Source organism: Scophthalmus maximus, chromosome 3 (assembly GCF_022379125.1).
Source record: "Scophthalmus maximus strain ysfricsl-2021 chromosome 3, ASM2237912v1, whole genome shotgun sequence".
NCBI lineage: Eukaryota > Metazoa > Chordata > Actinopteri > Pleuronectiformes > Scophthalmidae > Scophthalmus > Scophthalmus maximus.
This window is the reverse complement of record NC_061517.1, coordinates 7,003,757-7,028,165: the sequence shown is the minus strand read 5'-3', so window position 1 is coordinate 7,028,165 and position 24,409 is coordinate 7,003,757. Positions and strand designations below refer to the sequence as shown.

Here is a 24,409-nt window from a genome sequence, read left to right as displayed (position 1 = left end):
CGTTCGTCATGTGGAGCTGAACTCCCTCTTATGCACATTAAACAGGAAACAGAGTGACGTGATGTTAACCGACCACGCTCCTGCTCCAGACCACGAAAATGACAAAATTCACATTTTCGGCTCGTCAGAGTTGAATCATTAATATGTTGTAATAGACATCATTCAGTCTCTAGAACAGTGGAGGACAAGTATCGGTCTGTGGCCCAAATCTGGCCCCATCCAGCTCTTTTCACTAATTTATTATTAGTGATAATACATAATTAATTTAATGTAAGTTAATGTAAATACAAGGCTCAAGCAAATCGGAATGAAACCCATAAATCAGATTAAATGAATATCCTTAATCTCAGATATGTAAAGAAAAAAGCATTTAAAATGCAAAAGGTTTTTAATTCAATCATAAATGAAAAATTAGTTAATCGTGTGTGGATAATAACATCTTCCCGTCTTACTATTATTTATTTATTCTTATTAAAACTCGTTTTATGAATGTATTTTTATCATAGATGGACGATAGTTCATATCTTTGCTGCTGCTGAGTAATTCATCCGGATCCATTCAAACTAGAGCTTCTACATTAAAATCATATTTTCACTTCAGTCACTTCTGAACAATTAAACAAAATTCAAAGCATGTCAACAATAATCAATGTAAAGAGGATTCATTTATTTCAGATGATACAGTCGTGTTTTTTTTACATTGTTCTGCCTCCACAGGGGAAAAGTGTCAGCTGTCAGGAAACAAGTGCAACATATTGAATTTACCCAGACTCACGATGATCTGATGGGAACGTCTTCATCAGATGTGAACTTCTGCATCAGCGCTTCTGAGGACGTACAGAACTGTCAGTGATAAGATCAAGAGGACAGGACACTCAGGAAAGAGTCCAAAGATGTGCGTGTTGGTGTGTGTGGTGTGGGGGGGTTCAGCTGGCGGGGGGTGCTGTCGTCTTGCTGCAGAGTCGCCCGAGCAGTCCGGCCATCTGTAGGAGGGAGTTCACGCCTTCGGCCACTCGCATGTGAGTGTAACCGATCTCCTGCAGGAAAAATCACAACAGGACGAGGTGAGACTTTCAAGTTTTCGAGTAAAGTCACGTGTTTAAGTAAAAGTAAACCTGTGTGTTGTCTCACAGGGGGTTAAAGGGACAGTTCAACAATTAGAGAAACTTTCTTTTTTCAGATCTGATCCACACACACACTTGAAAACACATAACACACGAATATTCACGTACATTGATCATGTGCGTGTCAATGTAAAAAGGAAGAGGATTATCTACTCGGCTGGTTCTCGAGTCATGATTGATGACAGTAAATCAGGAGGAGAACGTGGGCGCCTGAGTCATTGTTTACAAAAGTCAGTTTGTGTCTGTCCAGACTAAAACACTAGCCCAGAGTTTTCAAACTAAAATGGGACCAGCAACGTTTACAAAAGTCAGGGGGCTGGAAAACTCGGGAGTAGTGTGGACTCCAGAAGTAATAAATGATCAGTTTTCTGTACTAATTGCTTCTGCTCGTTTTGTGCAGCACCCTGTTCCGTCTCACCTTGATGAACTCCAGTTTGAGGTACTCGGCCATCTGGAACGTCTTGCAGACCCTGAAGATGTTTCCGATGATGTCCTCCGGGGAGTAGCCCAGTGCCCACAGCTGCTCCACCACCTTGTAGGCCTCGTCGATCTTCCCCTCCACGCAGTGTCCCAGCATGCTTTTCACCAGCAGCGGGTGGGGCTCATCGCACACCTTGAACACGTTCTCGCTGTTGATGTAGCCGAAGCCGGAGTTGGTCGACTGCAGGTTGTTCAACGCCTGGGGAAGAAAAGAAAAAAAACAGGAGGGTAGAGGCAGCGAAAAACGAACCACCACACCTCTGAGCTAAGCGGCGGACTCTTCTCTCTCACCTGTCTCATGTCTCCCTGGGCGGTGAAGATGACAGCCTCCAGCCCGTCGTCGGACACGGCCAGACGCTCCATCTCCACCACCTCGTGCAGCCGAGCGAGGATCTGTCCGTCCGTCAGTTTGGAATAACGCAGCACCGCGCAGCGCGACTGGATCGGCTCGATGATCTTGTCCGAGGCGTTGCAGGCGAGGGCGAAGCGAGTCGTCTTGGAGTAGATCTCCATGATCCTCCTGAGGGCCTGCTGGGCTCCGTCCGTCATGCTGCAGGGGACGGAAGACAAGAGACGCCTTACAAAAACTAAATTAACGATAATCGCTAACAGAGCGATTAATGATGAGGTTAAGTAAGAAATAAGAGTCATTCAACATCAAATTAACAACAGTGGAGCAGGAGGACTGCATATTACAGAACCTTAAATTTTTCCCTTTTAATCTTTATCATGAAGAGAAGAAGATCAACAATCACATTTTATTTAATGGCGTTTACACAAAATACCCCAAAAAATTATGAGTATCTTTATAAATGTTTTCATATATTTCCTATATAAATAAAGGGATTGACAAATTAGACAACAGTCTAATTAATTTTCGTTTCTTTACCTTTTTCCATTAACTGTCATGTTAAAGGTCAGGAAGTGATCGCGCTCCTCGCCACTCTCACCTGTCGGCTTCGTCCAGGATGATGATCTTGTGTCGTCCTTTGGGCAGTGTGACTTTCTGCTGAGCAAACATCTTGATCTTATTTCTCACCACGTCGATTCCCCTGAAAACAACAACAGCAGACGGTCACCATCGACCCATCAATTTGACGCGACACAATAATTTCAGTGATGTTTTTAGTTCCAGCTAAATCAGTGGGCCTTGATCTCTAAGATTAAACCTGTGGAATCCCGGTATGTTTCTCCGATTAGTTCCAGTACAACTCACCTGTCGTTCGAAGCGTTGAGCTCCAGCACGGCGTCCTTCATGGAGGCTCCCAGCAGCGTCCGGGCCAAACACAAGATGCTGGTGGTCTTTCCTGTGCCGGGAGGACCTGGACCACGCCACAAACGCAAAGATATGGTTAATATTCATTCACTCCTCTTCATCACCAGGACCAGAGGTGCACAGAGCTTCATGCTGCGGCAAGAATCATAATCTTCTGACATTTAAATTGAGATTTTGCTCATTCAGAGTCACAACTTTAACTTTAGAGGCCTGTTCATTAACTCTACAACATCTACAGTTATTTTTGTAATACAGATGCTTTTATGACTATTTCATTTTTATGTGTTTTGCCAAACAAAATAAAGGTTTCCCACATGTGACACAATGTTTTAAAGACCCACTTGTCAAGGTCAATAGTGTTTTTTCCTCTAGATCCTCCTGATCCAATGACCAAACGTGGGGATGATGAGCAGTTAAATCTCACTTTCATAGACCAAATTAAAGATTTCCACAAATTGAGGGTGGGTTTTGAAACAGTGCTGAGGCTTAAAACTACAATGTTTACCAACCTGCAAAACAAAGTCATGATTAGTGTCACTGACTGCAGAGTTATTGATAAATCTAATGACTTATATAGAACTGAATGAAGAGTTTTAAAGACTTTTGAAAGATGATCTGTTAATGGAGCCGCCTGAGCACCGTGCAGAGGACTGACTCCATCCTCCTGCCTGGGGAGATTTAAGAGAGACTCCGACTTTCCACTTCCTCTGCAGGTCTAAAGAAGGGGGCTATTTTAAACAACAGATGAGTTAATGTCCACTCTTGTCAAACTCTCTGGCCACACTGACCTGCGATGATGATGTTGGGGACGTTGCCTTCCCGGGCGAACACCCCCAGGCGGCTCACCGTCTCCTCGTTCCCCACGATCTCGTTCAGCTTCAGCGGTCGGTATTTCTCCACCCAGGGCAGCTCGTAGGCACCGCCGGAGCTTTTGGACGAACTCTCTCCGGCCTCCACGTCCGTCTTCTCCGTAGACTTCTGCTCACGCTCGGGCTCCGACATCTCCACGTCCATGACGGCGGCTGTTGAGTCTCCGCTCTCTGCTCCGTCAGCCCGCGAACAGCAGCAGGACGTTTCCCTCCCTGGCAACCGTGTGACAGGAAACTGTCGCCTCATTGGCCGAACGTTTACCGGCGAACGCGCTGATTGGCCGAGAGTAATGCGCTTAAACCTCGCGATATTTGGGTAAGACCGGAGGAACGGAAATACGCACCAGGGGCTGCCAAAGACCCGCCCCCTACCCTGCCTCTGATTGGCGGTTGATCTCGCCCAACCTTAACCATGTAATTGTTTTTAACACTTAAACGACACTTCAGCATTGGAGAGAATATAAAATGGGGAATAGATTAATTCTAAATGTGTTGTTCAGATAAAAAATGACATTCAAATCACCATTTCACTTTAACAGAAGTGTACTTTCCTTCTCCATATTAAACTTCACGCGTGTGGATTATTTGTGTAAATTACATGAAAAAAAGTAGAACCTGACCGATATTAATCAGCCAACTGGTATGAGCCTTTAAATGTGCATTTATGTTTACATTTTACATAACATAAATATTTATATAAGTTCTATATATTTGGTTGTATTTGCATTTTTTAATTTGTAGTTATTAATGATAAAGTTCATGGTTGAACTAAAATATCAAGCCGCAATTACATTTCTTTGTCATTAAGGTTTGATAACGGCCTTAGGACTCATTGTCAGGTTTATATATATCAGCCACTATATCGGCATCAGGAATCTTGTATTCCCAAATATCGATATTGGCATCAGCCCCCCAAAATCTATATCGGTCAGGCTCTAAAAAAAAATCTGATGTTTCCACTGATATTGGTAAGATTTCCTGATTTAAAAAAAAACCCAAAACTACTAAAACAAAAACAAGAGATACAAAACAACCATTGTAATTGGTATTTTGTGAATCTGTTTGGCAGTTTTGTGTTTCTTTGCGGCAATTTTGTGTATCATTGTGGTCTTTTTGTGTCTCTTTGTGGTTGTTTTGTTTTATTGAGGTCGTTTTGTGTCTGTGTACTTTTTGTCTCTTATTACCCCTTAATAGTAATTTTGAGTCTGCTTGTGATCGTTCTGCATCACCTTCCGAGTCAATGTGTAAAAAACAGCTGACATGGACTGACATCACCTCACAACCTGTTAAGAACCCCCAACAACGACCGTTTTCTCAGAGAGCTGAAGCAGGCATCGCTTCCACAGAAACTGCTGCTCAACTTCGACAGGAGCACTGTTGACAGCATCCTGACCAACTGTGCCAGTGTGGTGTGCCAGCTGCACGGCCAGCTGCAAAGACCTTCACTGTGTGTTGAAGGCGGCCCAGTGCATTGTTGGAATGGAGCTCCCAAAAATATTTTTTTGTGTGTTTGTAATTAGTCTTTTCTGAGTAATTAGTGTCATAACATAAATTTAAAAAATGGCTGAATACATTGGTTGAGAGCCTGATCAATGTATTTCAGAAAAATAGTGGAGGTTCTCTGAGGGGGCACTCACCCCTCAAAAGGGGCAGACAGAGACTGCTTATGTACAGGGCCCAACAGATGCTTTGCAAGAGCTGTTGCCTCCACCACACCCCTACCTCGGCGCGGACGGACGCCCGCACACTCACACACATCAAAGACTTTGACACATACACATCAAAGACTTTGACACACAATGACAATAAAGATCATTCTGATTCTGATTCTGATTCTAGTATTACTTCATGATCCATCCATACAGGTCTTGTGCATTTTTCTTCTTTCTTCTTCTCAGGAAGTCGTCATCGCCAGAAGCTAAACCACTTCCTACTTCCGCAAACACAGCTCTGTGCACAGCTTCCCTGTCTGTCGGTCGATCAATGCGGCGGTTGACTCCTGTCTTTTCTTTTTCTGCCTCCGTTTTGATAAAATCCTCAACAGTTCCGACATTTATGAGTGATTGATTCGCGCCATGACGGCCAACAGCCGCTGTTCCGCTGCGGAGCCTCCGGGCCTGGAGACCCAGCGGCGGGAGATCGAGTGTCTGCTGCGGGAGTGTGAGCTCTGCGCTGGGGACAGTTGGTGAGAGTCCGCCCGCCACACACAGACGGGGCTAACAGTTAGCATCACACGGGTATCTAATTGTCATTAACGGGTTTAACGGCAGGGGCAGACCGCCGGTGTGTCGGTGTGAGTTTGTTGGGACGGTTTAGCGGCTCGGTGTCGGGTGTTGGCCGCCGTCGCCGTGTTTGCTTTTGCGAACGACACAGTCGTTCAACGGACCATTAGCCGACGCTGCTAACGTTAGCCTGTCAACCAGCTGCAGAGAGGCGTTCAGGTCCGCTCGTAAAACTTCCGCCTTTGATTTGAGCAGACATGGGTTTTGGGGTTTTAGCTGGTTTATAAAATGTGAGATAATAATCCAAATGCTCACCACAATTTCTTTAACCTGAATGATGTGATGAACCTGCTTCCTTAGTCGAAACCAAAAGCAAGAAACAGATACGTGATTCAAAATGAGACACAAGACAGAATCAACAGTGATTTCTAATTTTGTCATAATTTTTCTTTTTGTTCTGTTATTCATACCAAAATCCAGATTTTTCCTGGGAAACACAGGTGAAAACAAAAGCTCTTTGGGTAACTCTTATGGTAACGATGTGAAACAGAAAAGTGGAAAATGACATTTGAGTGGCAGCTGAAAAATAAGTGTGTTTGTGTGTTTGTGTGTGTGTGTGTGTGTGTGTTTTTTGCAGGTACGTGGTGGAGCATCACTGGTTCGAACAGTGGAAGGAGTTTGTTGAGACTGGAGACCAGAACTCGTCGTCCTTTCCCGGTCAGATTGACAACACTGAGCTTTTTGAGGGTCAGTAAATGCCTCAAGTCATCACCTCAACACAAGTCAACTCAGCTAATATTAGGGGAAGCTGCAAACAAAAAATAATTCAACATGTCTGCGAAAGTCGATTCTTTTCGTGTCTGTTCTTCCAGATTTTATTGAAAAACAAACTAACACTCATTAGGATCTGGAAAAAGTTCTGCTTCAGGTTGAAATTTTGTCTTTTCAGATCTGGACTCGTATCACTTGAAGGAGCGTCTGGTGGAGAACGAAGACTTTGTGCTGGTGCCGGCTGAGGCCTGGCACAGGCTGCTGACCTGGTACGGCATGGTGGATGGTCAGCCGCCGCTGGAGCGCAAGGTGAGTCCACTGCACGCCGCCTATGCTCAGTCTGTGGTCTGAGATGTGAAGCAGTTTAACAGCAGTCTTGTGTGTGTGTGTGTGTGTGTGTGTGTGTGTGTGTGTGTGTGTGTGTGTGTGTGTGTGTGTGTGTGTGTGTGTGTGTGTGTGTGTGTGTGTGTGTGTGTGTGTGTGTGTGTGTGTGTGTGTGTGTGTGTGTGTGTGTGTGTGTGTGTGTGTGTGTGTGTGTGTGTGTCTCTCTCTCTCAGGTGGTGGACCTGCCCAGCACTCTGAAGGTGGAGGTTTACCCCGTTGAGATCTTTCTCTGTCTCCATAGCAACATGGAGAACGTCATCACTGCACAGTTTAGCCGCACCGACAACATTCGTGAGTTTATGTGTGTGTGTGTATATATATGTGTATATATATATACACGTGTTGTCACAAAAAGATGACAAAAGTTTGTTCGTTATTCCATAATTTTTTTCTCCCGGTGCCTTTCCTGAGCGCCACCAAACTCTGTCTTTAGTTACAATTCTGACTGAGATGCCCCATAGTGGCAGAAAATGACGTGTTTGTGTTTAAATTGTGTTTGGCAGGAGATGACGGCTCAGTTCTTAAGAGGAATTTAATCTCTTTTAAGACATCAGGTTATATGTGTGTGTCGTCTGTGTTTAGAGTCGATCCAGAGAGCGATGTTTCAGGCCTTGTCGGTGCCTCTGGCCTCAGAGTGTCGCCTGTGGATGAAGAGTTCGGACAGCAGCTGCGAGCGTCTCAGGAACGTCCACGTGAGCGTGCTGGACGCCTGTTTGAGCTCGGGGATGGTGAGGACAAGTTCTCATCCTGTCGTCACTGACACTGTTTAACACCACAGATAAAAATGTAATTGGATCTGTCTGTAGACATGTTCAGCAACAAAGTGAGAAATGTTTCTCTAAAGAGACAAACTTCCTCATAGAACCCACTCTGCCTTAAAGTAATAACCTAGCACCTCAGAGATAAGCTGGAACGTGTGTGTGTGTTTGTATGTGTGTGTCAGACGGTGATTATGGAGACAAGGAATGCTGACGGCACCTGGCCGAGCTCCAGGCCTCAAATCATGTAAGAACAGTCAGTCAGTCTCTCTCTCTCTGTCCATTTGTTTTTATATTTTTAATATCTCAAATTCTTTATCTTCTTTTCCTTTCTTTTTATTTTCCTTCTTCTCCTTTTTCAAGTTCGCCCCTCCCATGTTTCTTACTGTCTGGGGGAACTCTCTTGTTCTACCTGTCTTACTGTGTCTTCACATTGTTTCAGTTTTTTGTCTCTCGCTCTCTCTCTGACTTCTCGCTTTTCCCTCTGTTTCTGCTTTTCATTTTCATCTGTCTCCTCCCTGTACAGTAGTAAAGTGTTTAGACAGAAAAGGACTTTAAACACATCATGGTTTTATCAACCGGTAACAGGTTGATGATGATTAGAACTGATGATTAGAACCATAAGAAAATATAAATATATTTTAAATATATAAATTATTTCTATTTACATATATTTTTTAATCCCTAAATATCAAATTATATATCACTTCCTGGTTGTGTTTTTCCATGTGAACAAACTGTGAACCGTGAAAAGTTTTCTGCCTCCGCCGTCCGATCAGAATCCGCTGCTGACGCCATGTCCTTGTTTTTCAGGAGGAACTCTGTGGAGGAGCCGGACTCGTATCGAGGACAGCCTGGAGTCTGCGGCCTCACCAACCTGGGCAACACCTGCTTCATGAACTCTGCTCTACAGGTCCGTGCACGCTAAACACACACACACACACACACACATATGTATTTATTTATCGTAAAATGATCATTTGGACGACCTGCCATTCCTTCTGGTTCATTAACTTCCAGATGCATATCTCTGACAAGGACCAACCGTCCCCTTATGAAACCACATTGAGATTTGCGAACACCCTCTCTTACAATGCTAAAGAAAGAAAAAAAAAATCCTGGATCTGCCCCTTTGACCAAATCCATGCGGAAAATGTAATGGGTTCTTTCTTTGCCCAATTTCCGTCCTTCCACCAAGTTCCTTGGCAGAGATCAAAGCCCGGCATACCGAGTCCCCGTGTCGTCACCTTTCTGACTTTTGTCCGCGTCTTTCCATTTCACTGTGTCAATGTGATTTGCGACACTCGACCTTTGGAGTGTAATCCACCATACTGTAAACAAGAAACTCAACTGGTCTGAAACACTGAGCAGATTTAAAACACGCGTCCTTCACGAGTCTTGATAAACAGACGTTACACCTGTTCTAGTTGAGAACCAGCTCTCCTCGATGAGCCCTGGTTAAAAGCAGCAGAGTTTGTTTTTCCCGGTTGACTTTAATGTGTCTTTGAAGTTCTTCAACTGGATGTGCTCAGGATTCAAGGTTATCCCAGCATCATGAAACCCGCCCTGTGCATAATTAACACCCGGTGGGTGTCTGTGTCCGTGCCGCTCCTCAGGTTTCAGATTCCTACTTGACTATGACCTAAGTTCGTCCAGTTGAAGTGCCTTGTCAGGGATCAGGTCCTCAGTGCCTCAGGATGTGTTCACTCCTCATGTTAACGCTCAGCTTGCTGAAACCTCCTCTCTCTCTCTTCATCTCCGCAGTGTCTGAGTAACACACCTCCCTTGACCGAGTACTTTCTACTGAGCTCCTACCTAGAGGAGTTGAACTTCACCAACCCTCTGGGGATGAAGGGGGAGATCGCCGAGGCCTACGCTGATGTCATCAAACAGATGTGGTCGGGGAGGCATTACTCTGTGGTGCCACGCGTCTTCAAGGTACGAAGCCAGGGACATCGCCGCACCAGACGTTTGGTAGTTGGTACCAATGTCATTGAAATTCAACTGTCCTCAATACCGAATTCAATACTGCAGCAAAAAAACTCAAAACAACAACAACAACAATAACGACAACAACCACCGACCAGCAGTTTAAACTGGCCGACGCGATGACAAACCACTGGTGTGGAAATATTCATTTAAAAAGTACATTTTATATTCCGACATCGCAGTGATGACGCCAGTGTTGTGGGCATCCAGCTCACGTTATGTGCTGTCACTACATTAGCCTAAAGAAGATAACGTTAACCTAAACAACATTACGCTAGCCTAAATCATTTAACGGTATCCTTAACAAGTTAACACCTAAAAAATGTAATGTATTTTTTACGTTAATCTTGTTTTTTTTACTTTAGCCTTAACAAGATAACAAAAGCCTTCATGAATATGTAGTATTGCTATAAATGCTAGCCATCACAATTCACAAACAATAGCAGTAACATCACAAAAACACCATAAACTCGTCAGTTCTTACTGGTTGACAAACCATTTCTCATTCTTTACCTTGTAAACGGGAAATCTCTACTTTTCTGGAGGGAAGGGGAGGAGGAGGAGATCTTCATCACAGGATGATGTTGGAATCCATCATTTTTCTTGAACAATGAGCTGAACTTTTTATTGAACAAGTGTTGGAACTGTTGTAAATTCCCATCGTACGAATAGTTTCGATGCAAAACGTTCACAGGCAGAATTTTCGTTTAGTTATTTATTTGTCACAACCCTGATGTGTATAGGCCTCCAGTGAGGATTAAGCATCAAAACAGAGAGAAGAGTTAGTAAGTGTGGAGAGTGTCTCTGCCTAGAATTCAGATTTGACTTCAGTTTATTGGTAATGAAGTTACTATTATACTAACTAGTTTGTATCTGTGTGTGTGTGTGTGTGTGTGTGTGTGTGTGTGTGTGTGTGTGTGTGTGTGTGTGTGTGTGTGTGTGTGTGTGTGTGTGTGTGTGTGTGTGTGTGTGTGTGTGTGTGTGTGTGTGTGTGTGTGTGTGTGTGTGTGTGTGTGTTTTGTGTGTGCGTAGACGAAGGTGGGTCACTTTGCGTCTCAGTTTCTCGGATACCAACAGCACGACAGTCAGGAGCTTCTGTCCTTCCTGCTCGACGGCCTGCACGAAGACCTGAACCGAGTCAAAAACAAAGAGTACATCGAACTGCGGGACGCCGACGGTCGACCCGACCAGGTGAGCTACTCCAGCTGCACCTGAACATCAGCTACCACACTCTGCTCAGTCCGTAGTGTATTAATGGTAGCATGGTGTCTTTTCTGTCACTTAACACACTGAATGTTTTACAACTTCATTACAACTCTTCTCCTTCCTGTACCACAGGAAGTGGCGGAGGAGGCGTGGCGTAACCACCGCCGGCGGAACGACTCTGTGATCGTCGACACCTTTCACGGCCTCTTCAAGTCCACGCTCATCTGCCCCGAATGCCATAAGGTCTCTGTGACCTTCGACCCCTTCTGCTACCTGAGCGTCCCACTTCCTGTCAGCAAGGAGCGCGTCATGGAGGTATTCTTCGTCTCCCTGGACCCTTATGCCAAACCTGTGCAGGTAACGTTTACGGTTTTCGGTGAAGAAAACCTTTGTAATTGTTTCACTGTTTTAACATGAAATCATGTATTTTCTTTCAGTCATATGAATAAAACAGAATATGTTTCCATGTGTGCATCAACGGAGACTGTATGCTGTGTGTGTTTGTGTCTGCAGCATCGTGTTGTGGTTCCCAAAGCGGGAAAAGTGTCTGACCTCTGCTCTGCTCTGTCAGAGATGACCAACGTACCCCCCACACAGGTCAGTGTCAAAACGTCTAAAAACAACCAGACCTGTGTTGTTGAGCTGTGTTTAATCTCTTTCATACGTTGTGTTATGTGTGTTTTTTTGTGTGTTTCAGATGGTAGTAGCTGATGTTTTCAACCATCGTTTCTATAAAATCTACAACGCTGATGAATCTCTGAGCTGTATACTGGACCGAGACGACATCTTTGTGTGAGTAAACAACTTTTTATCACCTTTTCGTTTGTTTCATTTCGTTTAGTTTCAAACTGCACAAGACATCACCACAACAAACAGGATTGAAGCCGACCTGCTAATGCGCGTGTGTGTGTGGGTATGTGCGTGCAGATACGAGCTGAATGTGCTGGATGAGCAGCAGGAGGAGCAGGTGCTGCTCGCCCTCTACCTGAGGGAGCGCTCTCACTACAGAGACTACGGCTCGGGCAGCAGCTCGTACGGGACGTCGCTGTTCGGACACCCGCTGCTGCTCGGCGTGCCGCGGAGCAGCTGCAGCGTGGAGGCGCTCTACGACCTGTTCCTGCAGAGGCTGGCGTGAGTGAAACGCACACTGACACGATCACAGACGCACACGCAGACGCCTGCTCTGTTCTTAACCAACTTCACTAATCACAGTTTTACAACTTTACTGAAGTTTTGTTTGTTTAAAACGTATTGTCCTTCCTCTCAGCCCACTGCACTTAAACAGTTTACAATAGACTGAGCTCGTATCTGAACATACACACACATTCACACAACATGAACTAAGAACTAAAGAAATTATGAAACATAAAAGGTATGTTATAAGTGATTAAAATGGTAAAAATGGAGAATTAAAGTTTTAAATTTTGATTCCTTGGTGGCATGTTTATTTTACCATGATGCATGTGTGTGTGTGTGTGTGTGTGTGTGTGCGTGCAGGCGCTACGTGCGGCGTCCCGACCCTTCTGAGGAGTTGGAGGAGGAGGAAGAGGATGATGAAGACGAGCTGTACAAGACTCAGACCAACGGCATCAGTGACGGTATCGTAATAATGATAATAATAATGATGATAATAATAATTCAGCAGGTACGACACAAACTGTCTCATCAGTTTCCTCTTTCAGGCTGTTTCCTTTCTAAAACACTACTCAAATTTTTTTAATAAACATCAGGCCGGAAACAAAGACATTTTTTGTAAAAAATGTTTCTGCTAAATTCTTCAATCTTCGTAATAAAAACATCAACTCGACTGAGTCGTCAGTCTTTTCTCCTCAGCTGGACCTGAACTCTGCTTATTTCTGCAGCTGATCATGTTAATGTTTCTGAACTTTACTTCACATCACACTCTGTTTCAGTTGCCTGTGTTGGCAGTTCAGCCTCCGTCTGATTGGTTCCGTGTTCTTTCTCAGATGAGCATCAGGAGGAAGCAGAGAAAGTCGGACCCTCTCAGACTGAACCCTGCTGCAGCGATTCATCAGCAAACGGCCAATCAGACGGCGCCACTTCCGTCGAGCCCCTCCCTAATCTCAACCACACACAGGCCTCACCGGGCGACGCCATCAAGGAGACCAGCAATGGGTCCGAGAGCCGGACCGAGCTCCTCGACAACGCTGAGGCTAACGCCGCCAACTGCACCGATAACGTGGATCTCTGCGGGGACTCGAGCCGGACCGCCAACACCGGCGCCACCTCAGAAACGCCGGCAGAGCCAACGCCGCAGCCCTGCGAAACCGCAGAGGAGGAGAAGGAGGAAGACAAGCAGGAGGAGGCGTGTTCTCCGAGCCCGCCGGCCGCCGAGCAGCCGGCTAAGAGGAGGGCGTGTCGTAAGAAGAGGAAGAGCTTGTTCACCATCCAGGCGGTCAACTCCAACGGGATGACGGAGAGGGGGACGGGAGAGGGAGGGAGCGCCGTGTCCTTCGGCTGTAAGTCTGAACACGCACACACCAGAACCAAGACTAAATCCATTATTGATAAATTGTCAATATCAGATTAGGAACAAAATAAAAATCAATTAAACATATGAAAGTTTTAACCACAGCACTGTCTCTGCAGCTCAGCCGTATGTGGCCATCGACTGGGACCCCGACATGAAGAAGAGATTCTACAACGAAAACGAAGCCGAGGTCAGTGTGAACATGACTCGATGTAAAGAAATAGAATCAGATTAAACTTGTATAAATCTTCTTCACACTTTTCCTCCTCATGTCTCTACATTATTTATTGGTTTTAATGAAACATGAACACATATTTACATTTTCCTTTTTTCTCTCTCCCTCCCTCCTGACGCGTCTTTCCTGCTCCTGTGTAGAAGTACGTCAAACACGGCAGTATGGAGGTTCCTCAGCAGCAGACGACGGTCGAGCTGCGTGAGTGTATCGATCTGTTCACCACCGTGGAAACACTGGAGGAGGAGAACCCATGGTAATGCGCGCGCGCACACACACACACACACACACACACACACACACACACACACACACACACACACACACACACACACACACACACACACACATCCTGATAATGGAACAGGTGAGACATGTGTACATTGATGTGTGTGTGTGTGTGTGTGTGTGTGTGTGTGTGTGTGTGTGTTCAGGTACTGTCCGGTGTGTAAGAAGCACCAGTTGGCCACGAAGAAGCTCGACCTCTGGTCTCTGCCAGAGGTTCTCATCATCCACCTCAAGAGGTTTTCCTACACCAAGTTCACCAGAGAGAAGCTCGACAGCATCGTGGACTTTCCCCTCCGGTACAAACACAGGCATACACACACAAATGATGGTTGCCTCTAAAGCTGAGACTTTGGAAACTGTTTGTCCTGTTTTAATTTGAAAAAACAAGATTTGAGGAGACGATGACACAAACGTCCACGTTCTATTCCTGATTGTTTCTTATCCGTCACAACGTATTTTCATAACGTAATAATCTCATGTGACGTGACTAAGTTCATGAGATCAGTGTTTTGAGGACGAAGATCAAACATCCTCTGAACACGAGCTGTGTCATGTTACTGTTGCAGAGACCTAGACTTCTCCGGCTGCCTCCTCAGGAGAAATCTGTCCAGTGGGGAGCCTCCGAGCCGCTACGACCTCATCGCCGTGTCCAATCACTACGGAGGACTCAGAGACGGACATTGTGAGGCCCCTTTATATATTTATGTGTATATGTACAGTATTTGTTTATATTTTTATATGCATATACTGGTTTGTGTTTGTATACGTGTATGAATATGAATATGTACACGCAGTTGGTTGATTTAAAAGGCTCAACTATATTTTTATCATGTGTGTATCAGTAACATGATATTCATATTTCATTTCATCGACAACCGATACTCACACGTACATGTGTATGTTAATATTCAATATTTAAGCAGCTGCTGTGACGTTGACTCACGCAGGTTTTTACTGGACAGATGAAAGTTTTTGATTTTTCGTTTAAACTCCTGGTCAATGTTCCTTCAGACACCAGCTACGCGAAGAACAAGGACAACGGGCAGTGGTATTACTTTGACGACAGCAAGGTGACCTACGCCAGAGAAGACCAGATCGTGGTCAGTACCACACACACTCACACACACACACACACAACTGATGCATCCAGTCAGTCCGTCAATCGGAACAATCCGATTGCACCGACTGGTATTTACGGACACCTGGTCTGAGCTCAGTGACGTTTTCTCTGTAGGATATTAATGTTGACCACTGAATGTTGGGGTAAAAACAAATCCAACAATTTAAACAGACACAAAAAAGTTTTCATTATTTTCTGACACTTAAAGAATAAAAAATAATCATTAATTTCACCATGTCAGATGTTTTTTCTGATGTTTATCAGATTTTCCTTTGATGTGAACAAAGAGCTTGTTGCCTTCAGTACCTGTGAAACATTGTACATTTACACCTGAACTCTCAGCTGCCAAAGGAAAATAGTTAGTTTCCCAGAATATTTTTTATTGGTTCAGTTCATCTACATTAATAGATGAACTGAAGACCAGGATTAAAGGAAACAGTCAGATAAACATGGAAACATTTTTTTTCTTGCTTCTGTTCATTTCCTCTGGTTCAAACTGACCATTATTAGATGTACCGGTACATCCAGTCTTCTCTCGTTGTGTTTTCCAAAATTTATCTGAAACTAATATGAAGCTTCATTTGTCGACAAGTCAAAGCAAAGTAGTTTTAGTCAAAACGTTTCTGCCCCTCCGCTGCAGCTCAACGGGGATCAGGCTCTAAAAAGATTCTAACAATCGCTCGATTTGTTAACTTCAGAAAATCCTTGCAAGGTGTTTTGTGCACAAAACGAGGACAGTGCATTTTCGAAGTCATGAGTTATGGTTCTATTCATGTCCACTTTGAACAGGAGGAATGATAACAACCAGAAAAACTTGTTTCACAGCACACACACACACACACATATATATCTATAAATATCTATATGAGCATTTGTTTTCTTCTCTCCTGCAGACCAACGCTGCCTATGTCTTGTTCTACCACCGACAAGACAAAATCAGAAAACCCACTCTGCCCCCTCCCAACACAAGCCCCGTCTCCTCTTCCTCCGCCCCCGAACCCGCCAATGACGTCGCCTCCTGCAAAGACGACAATGCAGAACTGGGCGCATCATCCCACGTCACCATGGAAACTGACTAACTGAATGCGAAAAGATTGAGTTTTAATTCTACTTGATGGATGATTTGTTTTTTTCCTTCATCAGAACACAGCACGGGCCTTTTCTCATATTTTTTTTACATTTTTATTTCATAGTTTCCACATATCAACAACACTTTGACTTTGTATGATTACGTCCTGATTAACTCCCAGAGTGACTAAAAACAGCAGGTTGAGTCTGTGATCTTCTCAGCTCGTATTTTCTGCCCCAAAATGTTGGTGTTTGCTGAGCGACGTCTCGTCCGGTGAGTTTAGTTTCTGCTCGACAGTGAACGTTGATCACTGATTCTCAGGTAGTTTGATCGGGAGGGAGGACGTCGGCTCTGAACACAGAAACCCAGTTTGTATTAATGCTGCAGGGAGGAAACGCAACAGGACGTTAATCCTCTTTAGTCCACATTAACAAATGAGTGTCCTCTTCATTGGAGGTTCAAAACTAGCTGAACTCAGTGAGTAATTTAACAATTTCATACAAAGCTGTTATAAAGATAAATCACTTGGTCACGAGACAGATTTTCTACCACCTAAGACCCTGAATTTTACATTTACTGATATATGACGGTTTCCATTTCAACATACTTTTAATCCTTAAAAATGTTTTAAGCAGGTTTCATTCACATTTTAGACGACACTTTACATATCTTCAAATTAAATTACTGGTAAACACCGAGTCCGATTTGAAAAGCCTTTTTACAATATATTTCAAATGTATTCGGGTTAAGAGTTTGTGATTATGCTTCAAAATTTAATTATAAATTCATCATCTAGACATTTTTTTTACATGGAGTTTATAACATATTTAAAGGGGCAGTAAGCGGTTTTAATCCAATACACGTTTTTTAAAATTCAGCGAATATTCCTTTACGGATCCGTTCGTTGTCCATTCTGTGTGCACTCTGAAAATAATCTGACTTTTCTGTAAAATTGGAAACAAAAAACTATTGGTGGTTTGAGCCAAACAATCTTTCTCCAAAATCACTTTCTGCCCCTTTAATAACATTTGAATTACATTACAGTTTAATTAATCAATGGAATGCATCTGGTCATGGATTCCTAAATTTTGAACAGGATCAAATCTTGTATTTGTCAGGTAATTACCTCTCCATGCACCATATTTGAGGGGAATTAATTTTAAGTGTAAGGTTCTGCAGTCAAAGTTTTGTTTTTCTTTATTTCCTCTTGTGAAATTCGGCACAAACGTTCATGTGGGAATTTGAAAACATTGCAATTTTGTGGAAAAGGTTAGTTTGAGATCCAGCCTTTGAAACATTGATGCCTAATTTTACTGGTGAAAACTGAAATATTAAAGTAAATTATAGAATCAGACAAGTTGTTTGACTTTAGAAAACCATTGTTAAAACAGACCAGTAAGCAGCGTGATGGGGGATTATGGGTAATCAGGAGTGTTTTTAACAGATAAATAGATCATTTAATACTGAACAAAGCTGCCAGGGGACATAAATAATTATTTTTGTATATTTTGATTGTTTCTTCTCGTATTTATTTTTAATTGACTAATTTCTGCTGTCACGTGACCATTTTTATTTTTTATTTTCTTCAATGATTTTATTGATAAACTGGTTTAGGACATTAACATGCTTTTCTTGTGGTATTTATAGATACAATTTTTATTCAGGCATAAAATTATGTGACAGAATGAAAAGTAAGATGTTGAATTCAGTCTGTGCAAGAGTTGGACGCAGACAAAGTTTTCTCTATTGTCAGAGTGAGCTCTCACTTCTTTAAACCACCTCTGTGTACAGTATTTTTGTATTGTAAGAAGAAATGTATTATCATTCTCATTCCTCGGTGGAGGCGGGGAGGGGAGGGGGCTTGAGGGGATTTCTTTCTTTGGTCTTCCCTATCAGATGAAAATATTTTATTGTACTCAATTTTTTTTGATATCAATAAAATGATTATTATTATCAGAGTGAGATGGGTGACTTTCTATATGTGGCTAAATCGTCTGTAAACCTGTTATATCATGACGTCATAAAAAGAAATGATAGCGTTTCATAAAAACTTAATTTATTATCTGCGATTGAAATGTTAAGTCAATCCTCAGCTGAAAATATACCCGTGCATATTTGCAAATAAATCCCATCACCGCTAAAACAGAATCTTTGTATTCTGAAGCATCGACCCTCGGGGGTTGAAGCGCTGTCCGACACAAGACGAGAAACCCAGTTAGTTGTGATTGGCACCTTTTATTTAAACTGCTGAGCTCACTTCAAGTTGCTGTGGACGACGACGCCCTCAGCAGGACGAGCACACGGTAGAAACGTACATGCAAAATGTTCCGCAGGATGAAAACGTGAACGCCTGGACTTCATTTTAATCTCGAAATCGTCCCGGTCGTCTTTCAAACGCTAAGTCTCGCTCCCTGCGTCGCGCTCGGAAGTAAACGTCTTCCTGAGAGGATTCAGTCGGACGCGACTCAAGAGACCTGGAGCAAGAATCTGCTGGTTCGCTCCAACAAGACTGGTGATCTGGAACATCTGGGATCGGTTCTGAAACTCGTCTCCTTTGCGATGAAGAGCGAGTAGGATTTAAAACACTTCGATTTCTATTCTGGAACACTGAACACACAAAAACTGCACTACAAATATAATATAATATAATATAATGTGAAACATGATTAGAATTTGACACAGAGATGTTGACTCATTGCACGTAGAGTTTTTTTTTACACCAACACAAGAGGTTATGTTTTCATCTGAATTAATTTGTCTTGGTCTTTTAGCAGGATTACACAAAAAATACCAAACTAATTTACATGAAGTGTAAAGACAGTGGAGCCAAAAATCTAATTTTGTAATGATGACTCTTTGGAAAGCAAATAAATGGCTAAAAAAGGGGTCTATTGAAGATGTTGTTGTTTTGGGGGTGAAAATGCTCAACAAACAAGAAGTACTGCATCGTTCATGGGATTATTGAAAATACATATATATATATTTGTTCAGTTGTTTAATTTTCTGAAGGCACTTTGTCCTGCATAACTTTTACACACTTTGTCTGGAGGCTCAAAAAGACAGAAAGTGACTGAAGTGCCTGAGGTAGCTAGGACTGATTAAAACAAGAATAATTTACTTAATTCTACAGTTTGTGTCGACTGTGTTCCAGAACCTTCAGAGCTTTTTTTCCCCACACAACCAGCGTGACCCGTGTTCTCCGAGTCTTCAGAACAGATTCTGTGGTAAAGAGGTCCTCGCTGTCCTAGAACATGGCGGACTTGGCGTCCTGGCTGAAGAGGTTTCCAAAGTTCAGATCTCGGGAAATCAGCTCCTCCTCCACGTTCTCCAGCGCCCACTTGTGTTCCACGATCTCCAGCGCCTCCCACTCGCTCTGATGTAAAACAAACGGGGACAGAGATGTTCAACATCCAATCAGATGAACCGTCAGAGAATAAAAATAAACACATTTCAAAATAAATGTAGGTGCATCTGGAAAGAGCTGCTGAAACATTTGGGAGGGAGAGTCGATTAATCTTCTTTTTTCCACGTGATTTACCATTAACTTGAGTTTTAGATTGAACATTCTCACGCAAGATGAAGGCTTTAATTGTTAAGAAACAGGGATCTGACATCAAATTTTTAGTCAACATATGTCAAAGTTATGTGAATAAACTATCTTCAAACCTTTCTAACTCTTGAATATAATCTGTATTAAAATCACAGACCTTTTATTTTCCTACACAGCTGTCTTCTGTGATCAAACTAATAAACTGTCACCATTAAGTTCATCGGACCAACTCCTCTTTATTAACATCTCACCTTGAAAGCCTTGTTGGGGTCGGGGGGCATCGCCATGGCAGCACCCGTCATCTGCTCCTGCATGACCCGCGATTGGTCAGCAGCTGAGAGTTAACATACACATTCCGACACATTTACAACAGTGAAATCACACAGACCAACTTTCACCAGTGAACTTAACGTAGTGTGACGTGAAGCAAACTGATCAGGGAGTTCAGAGCGTTGGAAGGTTTTGCTGAGATGCTCAGAAAAATCTTTAAACACCAGCCACGTTTCAGCCGGACTGTTTATTAGAATGTTATCCGTTTGTTTGCCCGTCTGTGTTTCAGCAGGATTATGCAAAAACTTCTTCACTGATTTACATAATGTTTTTTCGAGGGTTGGGGCAGGAAGAAGTTTTTCTTATATGGCAAAGAGGGTGTTTTGCTCTCCCGTGTGTCATTCTAGTTTCACATTAAAAAAGCCAGGCACCATCATCACCGTTCATTTACAACTTCCAAGCTAACTTCTTCAACTGTACAAACGAGGAAGTGTCGGACGTCGTCGTTTATTCACCATTATGTTGTTCTGTGTAGGTCAAAGGTCAGCCAATGTGATATAGTCAGACTCACCGTTGTCTTGTCCCAGTATGAGGCTGTACATGCTCCTCAGTCCAAACACATTCAGGAAGTACCAGGAGGCCGAACTCACCCTTCAGTGAAAAACCAAACAGGACGTTATCAAATAAGACAATATATAAACGAGTGAAACTATTTATTTCAGCCTACTGTTATGAAATGATGAGTTCACTGCAGGTCATTTTTATTTGATTTAAGTAGGTTTTATCTAAAAAAAAAAAGGTTTCATATAAAATCTTAATTTGACCCAATTTAATCCTCAACTAATTGGATAATGAAATCATAATTTTAGCCCTTTTAAAGCAAAAAAAGGGTCCATCTTCTGTGTAATGAAGAAAACATTCAGCAGATGAATTGATCATGAAAATATTGTCTGTACTATGTTGTTTTACCAGGAAGCGTCCAGCGACAGCAGGTCGATCCCTCTCTGTAACATCGGCTTGAACCTCAGGGTCAGAGGAAACGGCACCTTGGCTGAAACACAACAACAACAAAAGCAACAATCATTCATCAACATCAGGGGACGAGACAAAAGGTTCACCAGAGAATGACAGAATAATTTATAGCTAAACCATCTTTGGGTGAGATGATAAAGTTCAGTAACATGGAACATAATTCTCTTCGGTTGTTTCTCTCTTTTCTGCATGAGTTAGGGTGATTAAGTACAAGAAGATTATTGAGAAAAGGCAAACAAAACACATTTTTAATGCTGAATGACTAAACTGCGTGGCAACGCTGATGACCGACAGCTGGAGAACTCACTTATGACGAACCCAGAGAAAGCCCAGTTTATCCATCCACCGATCACAATCATGGGCAGGACGTTGGTCAGGTTTCCTTTCATCATGTCCGTCAACATGCTGGTGTCTGAAACACAAAGACTCATCGACTTCGGTATATAAAAGTGTCATGATTGTTCACTCAGTCACACTCACTCAGACACAGTCTCACACAGTCTCACACAGTCTCACACAGTCTCACACAGTCTCACACAGTCTCACACACACACCTGTCATGGGGTTCTTAGGGACGACCTTCCTCTTGACCGTCTTGAAGAAGCCGGTCTCTGCGTCGTTGAAGTAATGTTTCCTCATGGCGAAAGACTAAAACAGTGACAACACACTGCGGTTCTCAACATGATTACAGACACAACAGCTTCTTTACAGTCACACAGACTTTGATACAAGCAGAGACACATTCCACGTCAGACCTTCATGCTTCAGGATTTAACATAAATGTGGCTTTCTTAATTCCTTGGATCTGTTAATCAAACCCAACCTGGATAATATATAATTATATTTAACCGATACCTGTAGCAACAAGCCCCATCAATGCAGCCCCTTGCATGTTTAACACAGTGCCGTCACCGGTCGGAACTAATCAATAACAAATTCTATGATATTCCCAAACTTCCAATCATTGCGTGTGAATTTACCTGTCGGGGAATGTACTTTCCATTCTCTCTGAGGATGCGGCTGCGCAGGAGCACCTGACTGAACAGCAACAGGACTTCAGATTAGTTTCAATGCAGTACAGTGCAGCTGATCACAAAAAGAGGCTATGTTCAGAGCAGCAGCCCAACAAACAGAGGAGATGTCACAGGAGAGCAACTATTTAAAAAAAAAAACTGAATGAGTCAAAGATATTTTTTTTCATACTCAGGTCAAACAGCGTCTCACCTGTCAGAGACCTGCTCCAGGTCGACCTTTTTGTCGCTTTGGAGCAGCTGGGTGACGTAGTGACGGATGATCCCGACAAAGAAGGTGATGAAGACGATGGGCAGAACGACCCACAGTCGAATACTCGAGTCCAATAAGAGCTCTGGACCGGCCATCGCTCTCTATTCAAATCAGCCAACCGAAACAGACGAGAAGACGCTCTGAGGGAAAAAAAGATAAGAAAGCATTATTTTCATGACCACTTAAGCAAAGGGATTTTTTGTAAAGTTGCAAAATCTTTCGACACAGCATAGAAAGATGAATGCGTTTAGGTAGAGCCCTTCAAGGTGGAGTGACTCATCCCATCTGTTCAGTTAAGACAGAAAATACACCGAGCTTACAGGCCAATACTGATACAACACTCCTGTTAATACATGAGGGTCATACAGTGAAGTCTGTGATGAGAGCGTTTCTGGGTTATTGTCACAACATTTTTTCTACTAATTTCTGAAATTTAACAGGCAAAGCAATCACTTCATTCATTAACTAATGGAAAGAGAACCATTAGTTACAGCCTGACCTGTTTCTTACGCGTTAATGCATCAGTGATAATAATTCAATGGTATAATATAGAGCAGGGCCGATCCTGGACATGGAGGAAGATGACGGTTTCGCTCTGTGTTTCATTGTTTCTGTTCACTCGTCATTCGGCAGCAGACTACAAGTGGATTATATTAGCTAGTAGCTAAATATGTAACAAAGCATCTTTTCTCTTTGTTTCACAGATTATTCTACTAATTCACTTCTAAATTACCCCCATGCACATTTAATGTGATATCGACACATCAAGACCACAAATATACACATCTATCTGACATTGGACAATGTCAGTCGATCAATATAATATACAATGGGCCATTTTTCTGCAATTAGTACTTAGTACTTTAAATACTATATATTTTACTGTTGATACTACTATGTACATTTTTCTGATTGTACATTCATACTTTCACTGGAGCAGAACCGTCAATGCATGCGTTTTGCCTGTGATGGAGTAATAAAGGTTTTAGGAATTCCAATTCAAGAAAAGAATCCGATAATACTTCCTCCACCATTGAAAAGTAAACACATATCGCAACCGGCTGTTCACATGAATCCAAATACTGTTCAATAATGTATGGTACCTGTTAACCTGCATCGGGCCTGAGGATCAGCTAACAGCGACCAGCTGATCGCAACACAACGACCGGACACATGTCCAGCTCCCGTCGTTACCTTTACCGGAGCTCACCGCAGGAGAACCGACCTCCTCCTGGAACATCACCAGTCTCCATTCAACAGCAGCCAGCTGCGGTTAGCATTAGCAAACAACTAGCCTTAGCTAACCGGCTAACAGCTAATAAGCCTACTTTCTCTCACACCTTTCGTATTTACTGTTTGGGTGAACTCTTTGTTTCTGTGGCGGTCCAATGTACAGACACGTCGGTTTACTGTCAGCTGGTGAGAATAGTTCAAAATACATGTTTAAAAGTAACGAAACTTACCACATTTATCAACTTTGTGAATTAGCAGAGGGACTCACGCGTTTCGTACCCTTAAAAAAAGACGAAGAAGAAGAAGACGCTTCCGCTTTAGGCGGAAACAGTGTATGCATAAAATAAAAAATAAAAAATAAATTAAAAAAAAACACAATTGGAGCTCATACTGTAATAATTATCTTTCGCTCTTTTAATAAACTGTACAGAATAATGGCAGGTACAAAAAGGTTCTTAAACTCAAGGTATGTTAGCCAGCTAAACATGTTACATACCAAAATTAATCCCCTTTCAAAAATGCTTCTAGTGAGTTGTGTTCAATTAAAATGATTCTTTGGTAAACAGTTGCTTTCCCTCAACAGTATATTTTACTTAAAATTCTAATAATATTTCAGAAATGATATAATAATAGGTGTATTTCTCAATTTTGGATAGAGGAAGGCTCGCTGTTTCCCCCTGCTTCTAGTCTTTATACTAAGCTAAGCTAACAACATCCTGACTCCAATAAAGCAGATATGATATTGATCCATGATGAACATCT

At 42.7% G+C, this 24,409-nt stretch overlaps 3 protein-coding genes across 5 annotated transcripts; 1 reads left to right on the top strand and 2 right to left on the bottom strand.

The window, feature by feature from the left end:
- Positions 1-645: 645 nt before the first annotated feature.
- Positions 646-5,424, bottom strand: rfc2 (replication factor C (activator 1) 2). 2 transcript variants are annotated; one of them, XM_035643916.2, is made up of 7 exons: positions 3,668-5,424; positions 2,820-2,925; positions 2,554-2,655; positions 1,895-2,153; positions 1,542-1,802; positions 935-1,036; positions 646-826 (listed from the first exon to the last, which is right to left on the bottom strand). In XM_035643916.2, the coding sequence occupies exons 1-7, from the start codon at positions 3,993-3,995 to the stop codon at positions 818-820; spliced, it is 1,167 nt and encodes a 388-aa protein (XP_035499809.2). In that variant the 5' UTR covers positions 3,996-5,424; the 3' UTR covers positions 646-817. The 2 variants fall into 2 exon arrangements, with proteins under 2 accessions (XP_035499809.2, XP_035499808.2); XM_035643915.2 differs by having other exon boundaries at positions 646-1,036; positions 3,668-5,422.
- A 230-nt stretch (positions 5,425-5,654) lies between these two features.
- Positions 5,655-18,240, top strand: usp11 (ubiquitin specific peptidase 11). The gene is made up of 21 exons (XM_035643909.2): positions 5,655-5,933; positions 6,608-6,717; positions 6,920-7,050; positions 7,299-7,416; positions 7,708-7,853; positions 8,069-8,130; positions 8,697-8,796; positions 9,648-9,821; positions 10,905-11,063; positions 11,211-11,435; positions 11,592-11,675; positions 11,776-11,870; positions 12,006-12,209; positions 12,576-12,676; positions 13,046-13,558; positions 13,689-13,759; positions 13,945-14,057; positions 14,236-14,385; positions 14,656-14,771; positions 15,101-15,189; positions 16,103-18,240. Exons 1-21 carry the CDS (start codon positions 5,824-5,826, stop codon positions 16,286-16,288), a joined length of 3,057 nt encoding a protein of 1,018 aa, XP_035499802.2. The 5' UTR covers positions 5,655-5,823; the 3' UTR covers positions 16,289-18,240.
- Positions 18,241-18,497: 257 nt separating this feature from the next.
- LOC118316268 (ER membrane protein complex subunit 3) lies at positions 18,498-23,963 on the bottom strand. Of its 2 annotated transcripts, none has more exons than XM_035643917.2 (9): positions 23,878-23,963; positions 22,355-22,554; positions 22,111-22,168; positions 21,685-21,778; positions 21,438-21,542; positions 21,068-21,149; positions 20,670-20,749; positions 20,080-20,162; positions 18,498-19,651 (listed from the first exon to the last, which is right to left on the bottom strand). In XM_035643917.2, the coding sequence occupies exons 2-9, from the start codon at positions 22,507-22,509 to the stop codon at positions 19,523-19,525; spliced, it is 786 nt and encodes a 261-aa protein (XP_035499810.1). In that variant the 5' UTR covers positions 22,510-22,554; positions 23,878-23,963; the 3' UTR covers positions 18,498-19,522. The 2 variants fall into 2 exon arrangements, with proteins under 2 accessions (XP_035499810.1, XP_035499811.1); XM_035643918.2 differs by lacking the exon at positions 23,878-23,963 and adding an exon at positions 23,518-23,669.
- Positions 23,964-24,409: the final 446 nt, after the last annotated feature.

Excerpts from the sequence above, each read along its gene's own strand:
- LOC118316268 (XM_035643917.2), bottom strand. The coding sequence starts at position 22,509 with ATGGCCGGTCCAGAGCTCTTATTGGACTCGAGTATTCGACTGTGGGTC. Across the intron at positions 22,169-22,354 it reads CTGGAGCAGGTCTCTGACAG|TCAGGTGCTCCTGCGCAGCC; the intron begins GTGAGACGCTGT and ends GTTGCTGTTCAG. Across the intron at positions 20,163-20,669 it reads CATACTGGGACAAGACAACG|CTGCTGACCAATCGCGGGTC; the intron begins GTGAGTCTGACT and ends GTTAACTCTCAG.
- rfc2 (XM_035643916.2), bottom strand. The coding sequence starts at position 3,995 with ATGAGGCGACAGTTTCCTGTCACACGGTTGCCAGGGAGGGAAACGTCC. Across the intron at positions 2,656-2,819 it reads CTCAACGCTTCGAACGACAG|GGGAATCGACGTGGTGAGAA; the intron begins GTGAGTTGTACT and ends TGTTGTTTTCAG. Across the intron at positions 1,037-1,541 it reads TCAAACTGGAGTTCATCAAG|GAGATCGGTTACACTCACAT; the intron begins GTGAGACGGAAC and ends TTTTTCCTGCAG.
- usp11 (XM_035643909.2), top strand. The coding sequence starts at position 5,824 with ATGACGGCCAACAGCCGCTGTTCCGCTGCGGAGCCTCCGGGCCTGGAG. Across the intron at positions 8,797-9,647 it reads TCATGAACTCTGCTCTACAG|TGTCTGAGTAACACACCTCC; the intron begins GTCCGTGCACGC and ends TCATCTCCGCAG. Across the intron at positions 11,676-11,775 it reads CCAACGTACCCCCCACACAG|ATGGTAGTAGCTGATGTTTT; the intron begins GTCAGTGTCAAA and ends TGTGTGTTTCAG.